This window comes from Anser brachyrhynchus (genome assembly GCF_964034855.1).
Source record: "Anser brachyrhynchus genome assembly, chromosome: 5".
NCBI lineage: Eukaryota > Metazoa > Chordata > Aves > Anseriformes > Anatidae > Anser > Anser brachyrhynchus.
Window position 1 is genome coordinate 1,953,771 of NC_137699.1, and position 16,524 is coordinate 1,970,294.

Here is a 16,524-nt window from a genome sequence, read left to right on the forward strand (position 1 = left end):
CTGCCGCTTAAAATGGCGGCGGCCCGAAATGGCCGCCATTTTCTCGTCGGCGTCTTGTCGATTTCTGCCGCACAAAATGGCGGCTCGGGTCGGCGGACGCCTTGGCTGTCCGCGTCCGGGCTGCTGTGGGCGCTGAGCGGAGGGGTGGAGGCGATGGGCTGCGGAGAGGAGCCGAGCAGCGGCGTCGGAGATTTGAGTTGGTGATCTGCGGCGAGAGAGGTCGGGTAGCTGCCGCGGGGGTCCGCAGGGAAGGGGACTGCGGTGCCCGGGGGGCTGCGGGCTCCTGCGGGAGCTGCGCTGCCGGGGGGATTGTTTGCTCTGCGGTCTGTGGTGGGAGGGCATCGCTACGTAGCTACCTGCGACTCGCGGTTTTTTTTATTTTATTTTTTTCTTTTTTTCCCCTTTCTCCGCGTGCCGCGGACAGGAGAGCGGATTACGGAGAAGCTGTTCTGCCGGCGGCACCTTCGCCTCGTCCACTCGGGCGGGAGGTGGCCGTGCGGGGAGATAGCGGCTCCTCGCCCCCTTCTCCGGCGGCCCGGGCCGCGTACTGTGAGCGGGGGACGCCCTTTTCCGGCGGCGAGGGAGCGGGGCCCGCTCCGCTCCCTGGTGGAGAACAAAGAGCCGGCTGGGCCCCTGGCGCCGCCTGAGCCTGGAAACGGGCGGCGCCCGGCGCGGGTGGGGGAAGGGGAGGCGGCTCGCCGCGCCCGGAGCCGCCGGCTCCATGCGGCAGGGCAGCGCCTGCTGCCTGCGGGGGGCGCCCCCGCGCTCCTCGCGCTCCCGCAGCCCTTTTGTTCGCGGCGGCCATGTTGGGAGCGGAGCGCCCGCTCCTGCCGGCTTCGGCTGCGCGTCCCGTTGCGCATTCCGCCGCCCGTCTCGGCGAGGCCGCGGCTGTGCGCGCCGTCACGGCGTAGCCGAACGGCCGGGGATGGGGCCTTAAATTGCCCGTGATTTTTCCGGGCTTCACGGGCGTGATCGAATTTCTGCTACGTAAGCAGTGCGTTGAAATACTTCACTGCTTGTCTTACAAGATAAAGTTTGAGGTGGGGAAGAACAGTTCTTTTATTTTTTTTGGTGGTGGGGTTGGCTGTTTGGGTGTAGATATAAGATACAGCCTTTTTGCTATGTTAAGCATGCGTTCTGTGGTGTCCTAGTCCTCGCCTTCAAACGTGACTACTTGATCCTGGTATGATTAAAATTAATTTGTAAGGTGTATCAGTAAAGAACTCTTCCAGTTCTGTTGTATGAGCAATGAAAATTATTTCCTTGCTTTTGGGAGGTTGATAGGGTAAAAGCTTGTTGAGGCATTTGCATTTCCAATCCCTGACTCCTTTTGCTCTTTGGTCCTTCTGACCCATTTGGAAAACATGGGTATCCTGATGAAATGGGCTGTCCTGTGGGCGGGAATTGTTGTAAGATGGATACTATGTTTGCTAGTAAAACAACTATAATGTGAATACTTGGTTTGTCTTTCTAGGTTTTGTTTTTCCCCACCCCCGTCAATTTAATTTTATTCTTTTGAAGATTCTTCGTTGTCAAGCCGCCAAAGTGGAGAGTGCGATTGCAGAAGGGGGTGCTTCTCGTTTCAGGTACTAATGCTTTTTTTGGTAAAAGAGTATTTGCAGCGGAAACTCCCTTTAAGTGGATTTTAAATCTGTTTTCTTGAGTTGGCAGTAATTATTGCCAGTACTGACATGCAATGGAAAATGTTGGTATATTGAACTTATGCAAACTCCATGATTTGTTCTTTAACAGTGCTTCTTCAGGCGGAGGAGGTGGTAGGGGTGCACCTCAGCACTATCCCAAGACTGCCAGCAACAGGTGTGTTTCCCTGTTTTTTGAATTGTCATCTTCCAAAGGCAGAGGATAAATGATGGTGAATAAAGAGCTGAAAATAGATTATTTTTAAACTTGTGCAAAGAATACTGTTGAGTTTAAGTTACTGTCCTTCAGTCTGTGGCAAGGTACAATACCTATAAAAAAAAAAAGCCTGCCATAATATAGTGATGTGAGGTGGACGGAGCATTTCGTGCGTTTATCTTAAAAGGTTTAGAGGAATGGTTTTAGTGTTTTGGGGTGGGGTTTGAGGTTTTTTTTAATTGTTGAATAATTGTTGAATGAAGGCTTTGCTGTACAGCATACTGCAGTGTTGATGGGGTAGGTGCATGCTTTTGGTAAAAGTAAATGTATTAATAGTCTATTTAAGACAATAGTGGAAGGCCTGTTCTTGAAATTGCTTCTGTTTATACAATCTTACTTTTTGAAATTTTACAGCGAGTTCCTGGGGAAAACCCCAGGGCAAAACGCTCAGAAATGGATTCCTTCACGAAGCACTAGACGAGATGACGACTCCGCAAATGATAAAGAACGACATGATGCAATCTTCAGGAAAGTAAGAGGGTAAGTTTTGTCAAAGATGCTTTTCCTTACTATTATGTTTAGCAAGATACTAACAGCAAGTTGAAGGAGAGGAAGAAGTGCATGTCTTGAGTTCCTCAGAGGGTTGAGGAGACTTCTTTAGAAGGAATGAAGCAGAAATTGATATCTCACACAGCAAGAATTTGCTGTTGCTGGCCTAAGAAGCAAATCTTCTCAGAGAATTAATCCTTGGGAGGACACCTTTCATTCTTAAAACAAACAAACAAAAAGGAAAAATTGGGCTTGCCTTTTCTGCTCAAGAGACTAACTAGTAAAGGTAAACTTAGGTTTAAAATCACTTGTAGTGTGGTTATAAGATTTGTAATAGGGATTTTTGTTTCTGTTTGTTCCTCTTCAGCATACTAAATAAGCTTACTCCTGAAAAGTTTGACAAGCTATGCCTTGAGCTCCTCAATGTGGGTGTAGAGTCTAAGCTCATCCTAAAAGGGGTCATACTGCTGGTAAGCTGGCAGCTTTTGTTTTTTTACAACTGTTTTCTTGTGTGCTAAGAATAAAGAGGTTGGCTTTTATTGATGAGATACAGAAGTAACGTAGCTGATCTGATGTTTGATAATCCAACTATGTAGAAATGTTGTTACCTCTTGTGTGAAAGGAATATACTGGTGAGGAAATGAGTTAATGCTCTTAACCTTCTGTTTAGAAGTTTTGAGAATCACTAAATGATGCTGGAGATTTTATTTTAATCTTGAGACGCTAGTTAACAGCGTTCATTTCCCTGACCTGACCTCCCTCCCCCTTCCCATCTCACTGTTGAACAAGCCTTAGTGTTCTGGGAAAGCTACCATAGGTAGCTTGCTGTTTGCACACAAGTTAAAACCATCGTACTGTTTTTTTAAATCTGAGATCAAATTGGCTTCAGTGTTGTGATGAGTAAATTTAAACTTGTCGCATTGTTGCTTAGTGATTATGGAAGCTCTTTAGCATGCACTAGCTTTTTTACGTTTCTTCAGCATTAAGAATCATTCGTTAAGCATACAGAAATAACGGATTTTATTTAGCGGAATAGCAAAGAATATTTCGATGTTACAGATTGTGTAGAGTGGTAGTATATTGAGTGTCTTGCATTCCATTTTCCTAATAAACTTGCATCCTGCTACATGTTACGTTACTCTAAATATGTCTATTTAGATCGTAGACAAAGCCCTTGAAGAGCCCAAGTATAGCTCACTGTATGCTCAACTATGTCTGCGACTGGCAGAAGATGCACCCAACTTTGATGGCCCATCCGCAGAGAGTCATCCAGGACAGAAGCAAAGCACAGTGAGTATTTCTCTGGCTGTGGAATGATAAACTTTGCTGGCATGTTTAGTTGCGTAGATGAGCTTAACTATTTTCTTTGTTCTGTTTTTGTAGACATTCAGACGCCTCCTAATATCTAAACTTCAAGATGAATTTGAAAACCGAACCAGAAATGTTGATAGTAAGCTTTAAAACCAATTTAATATGGAATTTACTTCTCATCTGTTTTCACAGCCATCTTAAGTAGGATTCTTTGTTTTCTAGTCTATGATAAGCATGATGGTCCCCTCCTCCCTGAGGAAGAGGAACAGAGAGCCATTGCCAAGATCAAGATGCTGGGGAACATCAAATTCATTGGAGAACTTGGCAAGCTTGATCTTATTCATGAATCTATCCTTCATAAGTGCATCAAAACAGTAAGTATTTGGGTTGGGTGTGGGCTAAAAGCAAAATAATATTTCTAACTAAAAATAGAAATACTTGTTTTTGGGAATCTTTGACCATAAAAATCAGTGTTTACTGTCAATTATACAACTCTTGGAAAGAAACAGTCTTCTGGTCCAATTAAAAAGAAAATCTGGCTTTGTTTAAATTCATGGGAATTGTCTCCCAAGTAATACTTTAATCTGGCCTAGACAGAAGTACTGCAGGTAGCTCAAAGTATGTGGACTTGCATGAGTAACAAGTGCTTCAATTAGCAGTTTTTAATGAAGTTTATTTATCTTTGGAATAACATGACGTGTTTATGCATGTCCTGCTGCACACATTTGTTGTTTGTTATAAATAGCCATTTCTACTATGCTGAAATGTTTTAATTCCCTTTTAATGTTTCAGCTTTTGGAAAAGAAGAAGAGAGTCCAACTCAAAGATATGGGGGAGGATTTGGAGTGCCTCTGTCAGATAATGAGGACAGTAGGACCTAGATTAGACCATGCAAAAGCCAAGGTATGTATGTACCACTGCAGTCTTCAAAGTAGTTTTTAAGTCTTTCCGGAAGGCTGTTGGTGTATTATTAAGCTGTCATAAAAATGAAGAATCAGATTTTTCTAACTGCTATTTGAAGATACATCAGTCCTCATTTGTAACATTTTTTTCCCTCCCAGTCCTTAATGGATCAGTACTTTGCCCGTATGCGCTCCTTGATGTCAAGTAAGGAATTGCCAGCAAGGATTCGTTTCCTGCTGCAGGTATAGTGATAAAATGACTTTCTACTGCTTTTTTCTCACCAACTTGTCTTGACTCTTAGCCTAATAATCCATTATGTTCCAAGGATACTGTGGAGTTGAGAGAACACAACTGGGTTCCTCGCAAAGCTTTTCTTGACAATGGACCAAAGACTATCAATCAAATCCGTCAAGATGCAGTAAAAGTAAGTGTTTGGTGTAAAATTCCGTGCTTTGCTTCTGCTTACGTGGTGGAGGAAGTCCTTACAGTGTTCAGTCCACGGCACAAAACGCATCTTTTGCCACATATAAGCATTTCTCTTAGTGAAATGTGACAGTATGGGTTTATGGGTTAAAATCACAAAAACTTACAGTTTAGATCTAAAAACTTTTAAAAGGACTATTACTCCAAACTGACCAAAACAGTAATTCCTGTTTTAAAGGATCTGGGAGTTTTTATTCCTGCTCCTATGTCTCAAGGGATGAGAAGCGACTTCTTTCTGGAGGGACCCTTTATGCCACCCAGGATGAAACTTGACAGGGACCCACTCGGAGGGCTTGCTGATATGTTTGGACAAATGCCAGGTATGCAGAAACTACAAGGCTGCTGCTGGTGATCACGACTGTACTGTATTGAAAACAAGAACAACAAAAAATGTTTTTCGTCTCTAATAATATAGGTAGCGGAATTGGTACTGGTCCAGGGGTTATTCAGGATAGATTTTCACCCACCATGGGACGCCATCGTTCAAACCAACTTTTCAATGGCCATGGGGGTCACCTCATGCCTTCTGCTCAATCCCAGTTTGGAGAACTAGGCAAATCTTTTCTGAAAAGTCAGGTAAGGAAGAACATAGAGTGACTTGAGCATGTTAGAAGCTCTTCTACAGATGCGTATGTTATGGATTGTAGCATACTTGTGTTGAAAGACTTCCTCAGATTAGAGTCTGATAAGAACTGATGCTCAGCTGATGCAAGAACTCTAAACCATTTCTTAAAATAGTGCAAGGGATGCAAGGAATACACTTTTTACTGCAAGAAAAGGTGCATGTGGCTTTGGTGGGTCAGAATGGTGTGTTTTTTTATTTAAAAATTAGCCCTGTTTTTAGGGATAGATGCTACTCTCCCACCACCCCTGCTCCTTCTTTCTCCCTTCCTGGCAAATAGAATCTTTGTTCCTCTGGTCCCTCTGGTACTACTTACCATATGATGTACACCACTCCATCATCTGCACTTCTTTCTCTATATCTCCCTTTCTGAAATAGGGGCAAAGCCAGCTCTACCATAACCAGAATCAGGGACTCTTATCCCAGCAACAAGGACAGTCGAAGGATATGCCACCTCGGTTTTCTAAGAAAGGACAGCTTAATGCAGATGAGGTACATTACATGCCTACATTACTTAAAGCCTATTCTAAATATTGCCCAATGATTATAGCAAGACGCGTTATTATGAGGACTAATGCTGGAACTCTTTCTTCTACTTCTCCTCTTCTTCCTCCTACCTTGTCCCTTCCTCTTTTACCTTACCCCTCACTTTCCTTAGGGTATCCAGCGTCCCATGAGCAAGACTGAGATATGAGGGCAATTTCTTGGGGTATCCTTTCCTTTTCCCCACACCTCCCCAAGAACACTACTCTGACATCAGTTCCCATGCATCATATTGATAACAATACATTTTAATGAAAACTTCACAAGATCCTAAACTTTAGAAGCCCTGAAGTGCTGGACCAGGCTAAATTCCTTTTCTTAAGGAACTGGCTAGTAGGCAAAATGTTAAATGCCAAGTAAACTGCATTGTTACTTCCAGTAGGTGTTAAGAGAATTATATGTATCCTGATTTCTGAGCGATTGGCAGTTTCGTCTTAGCTGTAAAACTTGACAGCGAACACACTAAATATCTTCTTGGGTCTCTAACATACTGCATCTAAAAGGAGCGATTCCAGATCTTAATACAGATGGGACTTTAAAAAAAAAAAAAAACAAAAACACCAGTAACCTGCAGCAAGCTGTGATTCACTGAGTCATGGTTTTGGGGGTGTTACAGTACATATGTGGCTTAGTCTGGACTTGAACGTTACATTGTAGTAAATGGAAATTCATGCTTCAGTGGGGTGAGTTGGCGAGTCCATGGCTGTGTAGTTCTTGGTAAAAGTACTTGAAACAGTTTGAGGTTTTTCTGACTGTTCACAGATTAGCCTGAGACCTGCTCAGTCTTTTCTAATGAATAAAAACCAAGTGCCAAAGCTTCAGCCCCAGATAACTATGATTCCTCCCAGTGCTCAACCACCACGCACTCAGACACCACCTTTGGGACAGGTAAATATATGTTCTGTATATTAACTAAATTTGGTTTGATTATACTTTATGCATGTGTGTAAAACTTGGGCTACTTTCTAGTATGCGAAGGGAGGGGGGCAGGTTTTCACAACACAGAGCAGGATGTATGGAAAAACATCTGAAGACGTGAATTTGACATTTGTTTGTACATATTTGATATCAAACTTGATAAAATCTTCTTTGAAGTATAAACAACACTGTACTTCAAAGAAACAACTTCTGGTACTATCTCTCTTCAGCCTCCTCAACTTGGTCTTAAAACAAATCCACCACTTATACAAGAAAAGCCTGCAAAGACCATCAAGAAACCACCACCTTCTAAGGAAGAGCTACTTAAACAAACTGTATGTTAAATATATTACACAGCTTCTTTAAAAAAAAAAAACAACAAAAAGACTTAAAAATGTATGCTTGTCTAATTATCACTTCTTCTGTAGGAAGCTGTTGTGACCGAGTATCTGAACAATGGAAATGCTAATGATGCTGTCAATACTGTGAGAGAAATGAGAGCTCCAAAACACTTCATTCCTGAGATGTTGAGCAAAGTGATCATTCAATCCCTAGATCGATCAGATGAAGACAAAGAGAAAGCAAGTACTTTGATCAGCTTACTCAAACAGGAGGGAATAGCCACAAGTGACAACTTCATGCAGGTACTGTGGTCTAATAGCTTCCCAGTCCTTGTTACTTGACTGTTTGTGATGTCTAGCTTAGATAAAGGCAGTTAACAAATTTTAAGTCTTGCTGATCTAAGGAAATTGAAGTAGTGTATAATCTTCTGAGAGGTACGATAAGCAATGAAAGAGGAAATGCAGGTATGGGATTTTGCAAGCAGGGAGCCTCTCAGCAAGTGGCTTAATGGGAGAGAGAAGAAAGAAGACAGGCTCCTATGTAGTGAGAGTACTGATACACACAAGAACAAAGTTGCTTCACTGTTGGAACTTCTGTCTTTACTGTTTTGTAGGCATTCCTGAATGTATTGGACCAGTGTCCCAAACTGGAGGTGGACATCCCATTGGTGAAATCCTATTTAGCACAGTTTGCAGCCCGTGCCATTATTTCAGAACTGGTGAGCATTTCCGAACTGGCTCAACCACTGGAAAGTGGCACCCATTTTCCTCTCTTCCTGCTTTGCCTTCAGCAGTTAGCTAAATTACAAGATCGTGAATGGCTAACAGAATTGTTCCAACAAAGCAAAGTGAATATGCAGAAAATGTTACCAGGTAAGAGTCATCATGTAACTGTTATGATACTTAGTATTACTGTGAGAGAACTTTTCTTCAAGTGTTTTACACCAGAGTAAAATAATACCGTTATTTTGATGCAGTCAGCTCTCAATACATAATGAGGATGGTGTTTCTAACAGGTTTTCATGAATACCAGCACTTAAGTGTATCTTATTTATTTGTCAGAAATCGACCAGAACAAGGACCGCATGCTGGAGATCTTAGAAGGGAAGGGACTTAGCTTCTTATTCCCGCTTCTGAAACTGGAGAAGGAATTGCTAAAGCAAATAAAATTGGATCCATCCCCTCAAGCCATTTATAAGTGGATTAAAGATAACATTTCACCCAAACTTCATGTAGATAAAGGATTTGTGAATATATTGATGACCAGGTGAGATAGTGTCCTGATACTATTCAGGCACATGTTTTGTCAAGCTACCAATAAACAGTTAACTGTACAGAGTAAGGGTATACATTGAGACAGGTATGAAAGTTACTCTAGTTGGACTTGCTCTCAACACCAGTTGTATTGGGAAAGAGAAGCAGGTCTCTCCAGGTTTGCATCAGTGGGAAGTGCTTTGCTTGGGGAGGAGGAATGTAGAACAGTGTTTCTAAGATGTTTCAGAGCCTTAGCAGAAGCATAGCTAGGATCTTGAGGTGCAGTCAACTATGCTACTATGTCAACTATACAGTCAATGTGCTATACATGCACATAACTGCTGAAATAAGCAGAATACTTAAGAAACAATTCCACCATTTTTAGTAACAGCAAATTGAACATGAGTACTTGTCTTTGATAGTTATAAAGCATGAAATCTAACTGGCATATCTTAATGTAAAGATTTTTTTGTCCAGTTTCTTGCAGTATATTTCTAGTGAAGTAAACCCACCTAGTGACGAATCAGATTCTTCATCTGCTCCATCAAAAGAGCAACTAGAGCAGGAAAAACAACTGCTTCTTTCCTTCAAGCCAGTAATGCAGAAGTTCCTTCATGACCATGTTGATCTGCAAGTGAGTGCTTTATATGCGCTCCAGGTGCACTGCTACAACAGTAACTTTCCAAAAGGTATGTGCATTATCAGCTCAAACAAAACATAGCTACCGTACTTGTCGCCGTGTTTTTAGGCTTGTTTCTGCATCTCTTACAGTCAAGTAAGCTGTTCAGATTATAAACCTAACAATGTAAATTGTATACTTCTGTAGGCATGTTACTGCGCTTCTTTGTTCATTTCTATGATATGGAGATCATTGAAGAAGAAGCCTTTTTGGCATGGAAAGAAGATATTACTCAAGAGTTTCCAGGGAAAGGCAAAGCTTTATTCCAGGTAAACTTGATAGTAGCTCTGTTTCTTGTGGTATCTGCCAGTAAGTCCTTTTTCTTCACTTAGCACTATATATGTAACTCTGTAGCTGAAACACTTTCAAAATGAGTTGGGGGGTGGGGAGGAGTAGTCTGCAGAAGTGTATAGAGGGGAAACAATTTCTATTGCTTTCAACCAGTTTTATGTAACTGCAGGTGAACCAATGGCTAACTTGGCTGGAAACTGCTGAAGAAGAAGAATCTGAAGAAGAAGCTGACTAAAGAACCAGCCAAAGCCTTAAATTGTGCAAACATACTGTTGCTATGATGTTAACTGCATTTGACCTAACCACTGCGAAAATTCATTCCGCTGTAATGTTTCACAATATTTAAAGCAGATGTATGTCAATAGGATATCTTCTGCAAAAGGTTTTTGTAGTATGTCTTAATAGTCTACAATAAAAATATTTTAGAGTATCTTTAATGTTTAGATAACAGTGTATTAGCAGCATGCAATAATTACATCATAAGTTCTCAAGCAGAAGCAGTCTGTTGCAAGGGTCTTCTTTGCTGCCAGTTATCATAGGCTGTTTTTAAGTTAGAAAACTGAATAGCAACACTGAATACTGTAGAAATGCACTTTGCTCAGTGTAATACTTGAGTTGTTGCAATATTTGATTATTCATTTGGTTGTTACAGAGAATCTTTAACTGTAATCGATGGTTGTTGCCGTAATAGTATATTGCCTGTATTTCTACCTCTAGTAATGGGCTTTATGTGCTAGGTTTTAATATCCTTGAGCCTGGGCAAGTGCACAAGTCTTTTTAAAAGAAACAATTTACTTGCACAAAAACTGATCAGCTGGAGAGATGAATTAATGCCCTTTGGAAGAGGTTTTTGTGGGTATGAAACATGACATGGTGAAAAATTTGAATTGGTCCCTCTATTATAGTATTGAAATTGAGTCTACTTAATTTATCAAGACATGTTCATGCCCTGATTTTATATACTTGTATCTATCAATAAACATTGTGATACTTGAGTTGTTTCTGAATGTCTCCCAGTAGGAAAAACTTAGACAAGTAATTTACTTGCTGAAAGAAACATCAGTAGGTGCTGACTTAGACTGGGACCAGCTTATAATAAATGTGTCTTTATGTGTGAATGAAATTTAAAAAGTCACAGACAAGATTAGACACTGCAGATTTGCTATGACAGGAGGGAAGTTAAGAGATTCTTCTGAAGAAATAGTATGAGCTTGCTTTGTGGTCCAATGTATTCTTTATCAGTGAGTAATTTGCTTTTTTTTAAACTTCCTAATGCTGTAAACTTTCCCAGGTCACGTGCATGTTTTTTTTAAGTGGCACTGATGATTAGCTGCCTGTTTTTCAAGTAATCAAATTGGCAAAAAAAACCACAACAGTTTAATGTTATTGTATAGGCTTGAAGTGTCATCTATTAAATACTCTCAAAATACTTCCTAGAACTTTGTCCCTAGTGAAATTTTGTTTCCTCAGTGGTACTTATGATTTAACTGTCAAAAGGTGGTATGTTTGTAATGGCAAAACACTTTCTTGACTTTTGGTCAGTGCTGGAAGTTCTGTTGGCTGCATAATCTCTTCTGCATAACTAATCTCTTCTGCATAACAGAAGATTAAAATGGAACATGAGAAACAACTTCAGATCTTAAAACATCTTGCTTTGAGGGGGAAAATCGTTTGCAGTTGTGCACTTTACAAGCCCTGTGACTAGGGGAGTGGGTGTGGTTCTTCCTGTTTTTGCTGGCAATTTGCTGTGAAAGACAGGCTTCCTAACCTGCAGCTAAAAATGGCATCCTCTCTTTAACACTTCCAACTTAGATTCCTTCAACTTTTTTCAGGTGGTAGCTAACTGAGGATGCTGTATGAGATGTGTACAGTGTGTAGTCCAGTATACTAAGGTACTGTAAACCAGATCATATCCATAAGTTATTTGAATTGCTACCAAAATTTTGTCTACACTTGAACACTTGCTGTCTGCATTTTGATAGAGCAGCACACAGCTAGTAGTAAACATGAGACTGGATTCCAGCTCAACTAAGAGAGAAAGGAAAGTATGAAGTACAGTAAGGCAGTTTGAGGTAAGGGAGCTGGCTGCTTCTGATGTAACTGACTTCTGTGTAATAGTGGTGATAGTTCCATCTTTGGGTCTCCTGAAGTTTTTCGTAGAACATGCTACTTCCCAGTCCCATCAGCTTTCATAAATTGAAGGCTATTCTGTATCTCCTTTCCTATTTGTAGAGGAATATAACCAGTGCTAGATCTACAGGAGCAGTAATACTCACTTTTGCTTCATGTCATTTCTCAGAGATGATCATTAAGTGTTTGTCCTACATTATAAAGTTCAAGTTCATAACTCTTAGGGGATAGTAAACGTGGAAAATACACTTCTTGTTCCTTCATGTTCAGCTGTTTGTTTCAGCTGATCAGTTAAGTGGTGCATGGCCATGTAATACTGCCTTCTGTTTTAGTTGTAGGTTACTGCATACAAAATGCACTCGATTCTAAGTGCTGCAAAGCTGAACCCAGGAGCTGTAAGCACAGTCCTAATTTCTAACTATAAATGTACTGTAGAGGTTAGACAAACACGATGCTATATAGGAGGTGCAAGTAAAACAATTCTTAGTTAAAACTTGTAGAATAGAATCAGAACCTGCCACTAACTTTCACCAAACTTTCCTGGAGAAGGACAAACTGGCACATGTAGACTGAGTAGCATAAATAAGCCTTGTATTCTTGCCCAGTCTTCAGTCTAATTACCGTGTTCTTAAGGAAGTCTTCATGCACAGCTATTTGTTGTTGTTTTTGTAACTAGTTGCAGATTAGATGAGGTGAAATTACTTGGATGCCCTGATTTCTGCTAGAGAAGAGTATAACTCTTAAGAACAATACATACCAACTACATCTTTGAAAAATGTGGAAAGGATTATTTGCAGGACAAAATACCCTTAATTCTGAAACTACTCCATCGGGAAACACACAGCATGCATATAGTCTCTTGAAACTGGTAGAAAAAAGGCTCTTAAAACTGCAGTGTCTTACTCAAAATGTTATTTCTACAGATCAGGAAAAAGAGCATCTTGTTCTTAATCTACTTGTTTCTATTATTTGCCTAGTGCAGTTTGGTAAAAGGGATAGGTGCTCAGTTCATCTAACTTTTGTGTGACAACTATGAGGTACATTGTATTTTCAGTGTAAATAGTCAAGTCATGGTCCAAATTAAATGTGTAACTAATCAATAATTGCTTTTATTAGTATGAATTTTGTGAAGTATTAGGTATAATACACTACATGGATTGGAAAAAAATGCTTAATAAACACAGTGAAGAAGTTTAACTTCTGAAATGTTGAAGATGGTGTTGAAGAGATGGTTCAGGATCCATCTCTTCCACATCAGTTGCACAATTCTTGGCAAAGTCCATGAAAAGCATAGTCGTTTAAATGAATTGATCTGTATTAGATTTAAAGATCTGTGCAAGAGTAGTTACTGCTTGCTTATTGAAAATGAGCACCTTTTCAAGGAAGTATCAAGTATTAGAGCTGGATTGCTGTTTATTTTTACCAGTACCAAAGACTACACAGTCTCTTTTTTTAAGTTGTGCTCTGACCCTGGCAATCATTTATGTTTTGACTTTTGAGGAAAGTGTACTAACAGAAGTTTCCAAGCATCAGAACATCTTTATGACTTTGCACAGTTGTTTTTTTGTTGTTGGTAGTTTTTGTTTTTAATGAGGAAAACTGCAAGCAGCAGCCTTGTGTTGTGGAGACGAGGTTGGGAACAGAACAAAATTCTGGTTGAGAATGTGAGTCGACTCATGAGCTTTTGGCAGACAGAAGCTTCCATCTGCCTACTATTTAGAGTTGAAAGTTCTAGTGGTTTCTGTAAAGTCCAAGGCTGCATCTGGAACACGAATTATAGTTTATGTTATAATCCAGGCTAGCTGCTGCAGTGACTGATAAAAGTAAAGTTTATGGCCAGTTCAAATTAGTTCATGCCTTTCACATCAGTTACCACACAGCCGGAGTAGAATCTGAAGGGAAAGCGTGCTTTTACCTATACCTGGACAAACCTACATTTATTAACAGTTGCTTGCTACACTGCTTTTTTTCAAATACTACTCAGATGGCCTTTCCCATGGCAAACAAATGTGTTGGAATGTTCTTGTTCTGTGGTGTGGGTGTGTTTGGAAAGTGCGGTGCCATTGACATCATAGGTATTCCCCTAAGCTAGAATAAATCGGGTGAAGGACTGATGAGGTGGAGGTCAGTATCGTGAAAGTTGATGAACAGCAAGACTAGCTTTTAGCATGTTCTTAGTGTTCTGCTCTGTCTTCCGCCTCATCCCCTTTAGGGTAGAGAATTTTGGACTGTTCCTTTGAACTTACCCGACGTCTCCTTCTGGATAATGTTAACAAAGAAAGGGTGGGGTGGGGTACAATACCTTAACGAACACCTCCTGAAACAAGGGTGACAGTGAGTGCATTTAGGAGACAATAAAGCAGTAAGAAATACATTGTCCCCTTCTGGGAGCAGAGGGGGCATGCTGTAAAGGAAAAGGAATGTGGTGATGCATGCCAGCTTATGTTGACATAACACAGAACTGGCGTAAGTGTATGCTGTTTAAAACATGGTCTGTGCTCAAGTATTTTTGGAACATTATCACCCACAGTTTGAAGAGGGACGCACAGTACACACACGTGAATTTTGAAGGGTTGCTTAAGGTGCAGTGAATGCAAATGAATTTTAAAGCCAGTGAATTCATACAGTTGTAAGTTGAACCAACCTGGAAGAAGGAAATTAAGAGTGTGAGATTAGTTGGCAGAATGCATCAAGATGTCACTCACAGGTAGAGTACTTAATACTATTAAACATACTTGTGTGGAGCTACTTCTCCCCTCACTTCACACAAATTGCCATATCTCACAATTTTATTATTGCTGCTTATCTTGAAGGACATTGGTCAAAAACTAAAGAGTATTCAGGTGTCATCTTGCCTCTACAGGCAGGTATGGTCTTAGTGGGGAAAGGTCTGCTTGTAGGCACATTTTTATACACTGTATCCTCAAAAACAAAATAGAAGTACCAAGATGCAGCTGAGACTTAGGAATTGCACAGCAGGTCTATAGTTGTGGTTACTAGGGTTTAATAGAACTAATAATAGCAATTTAAAGGAGAATATTTTTATATGGCTTTGGGATTTCTAGAGTTCTACATCTGTTCCCAGTACAAACAACAAAGGAAAACCAAAGCAAGCTTGTCACTCCTTCAAAAACAGCTGCATGGAAGAACTTTGCTATCTAGTAAGACACAAAAAAAAGTCACTATCCTCTTGGATCCATTACTCTCCAGGTATTACAGAATAAGTTTCACTTCTAAGTGAGTAGGAAGTCTTTGTAATTAAATCAGGCCTTTACCTCTGAAGTTCAGAGACTGAATAAGAATCCTTAGGTAGAAGGACTTCCTTACAATTGAGAAGATTTGCCCTGAACAGCTTGGAAGGATTAATTATCAGACAGATAGCATGTCTTTTAATGTGGAGCTGTTAAATTGATACAGGCTCAGCTGGATTCATTTTACAATGTCTACACACATTTGCTTTAAAAGGGTCCATACAGAGGGTAGTTGGAGACAAATGAAATGTTATTTTTAACGAGCTGACTAAGCAGCCATGACAACAGAGTTATGCTTGGTGTAAATACACGGTTAGAGTGAGGAAAGCAACTATCTGACAATGATTTTCATCTTTAAATATGTTGGACGTAAATCTTGCATTTAACAGTGAATGTGCCTAAAGTATCTGATGGGCGAAACATTCTCAGAATTCTGTTATCTAAGAAGCCATGCTTGTGAAGGGAAAAGTGGTCTTTAACTGCCTATATAAAAGTATGTGGAGGACGAGGAATTTGTAGAATTTCAGCTGTTAAAAATATTTATTTCTGTTAGGGCTAAGTGAAACTCAAGAAATGAAGGCCAGGTTATTGAGAACATTAGCGTTAAAACCGAAATACTAAGGGAAGGATAGATTTGCACTTCCATGATTTTCTTTAACTTTTAAGAAATGGTACTATATTCTCTCAGACTTGATAAATGTATTTCAAGATTTATCAGTTTAGGATGTAGCACAGTGGGGGACCAGCCTTTCGTGAAGAGTAATTGTAATTGCACAAATCTTAATAAAATGCTCTAAATAGTAGCAAATTGCAGTAAAGTTAGAGTTCACTGCAGTAGAGTTTTGCTGTTTCCACTGTTAGTCTGATCTAGCACTGTCCTCTGCATCAGTGAGCTCAGGAATACATGGTATGATCAGATACTTGAAAATGCATTTAATTGGAGTTGATCTCTTAACACCTTTCCCATAGATGAGACTTTGAGGTTATAATGGGACTAATATACTTTTGGGTTGAGAATTTACATTGAAGCTTTGCAGCTAACCATGATATTACACTGCCATTATGATGATTCAGCAATAAAGCCACATCATACAAATAAAGGTCTGGAGAATCAATTCACAGCTGCCCTTTTAGATGAGTTGATCTCCACAGCAAAGTAATAAACAAGGTGCCAAGCATGCTCATTATTAGACCATCTCTGCATTCCTTCCGAGCCACATGTACAAAGCACAGGAAAGTACTACTAGGGTAGGTATGTTACTTTAAAAAAAAAAAAATAGTAAAAGCTTGATCAGAGGTGCATCTGCTTTTGAGACAACATGGATACGGTGATTATTCGCTAGTTAAATAATGTATCTCTGTGTTATTTCCCGCTTCAGTGAAAAGTTCCAT

At 40.2% G+C, this 16,524-nt stretch overlaps 1 protein-coding gene and 1 long non-coding RNA gene across 2 annotated transcripts in view; both read left to right on the top strand.

The window, feature by feature from the left end:
- The window catches only part of LOC308195596, a 47,990-nt gene that overhangs the window by 19,530 nt on the left and 11,936 nt on the right, over positions 1–16,524 (top strand). The gene's annotated exons all lie outside the window — the stretch shown is intronic.
- On the top strand, positions 12–11,187 carry EIF4G2 (eukaryotic translation initiation factor 4 gamma 2; the record flags this gene model as incomplete). Its single annotated transcript, XM_080594040.1, has 22 exons — positions 12–219; positions 1,475–1,586; positions 1,753–1,818; positions 2,272–2,397; positions 2,774–2,876; positions 3,565–3,696; positions 3,790–3,856; positions 3,940–4,091; positions 4,510–4,620; positions 4,779–4,862; positions 4,946–5,044; positions 5,282–5,423; positions 5,519–5,679; positions 6,104–6,217; positions 7,031–7,156; positions 7,417–7,521; positions 7,615–7,830; positions 8,142–8,400; positions 8,590–8,794; positions 9,259–9,470; positions 9,608–9,729; positions 9,921–11,187. Coding segments are annotated over 22 exons (2,988 nt in total), but the record flags the coding sequence as incomplete, so codon positions are not given.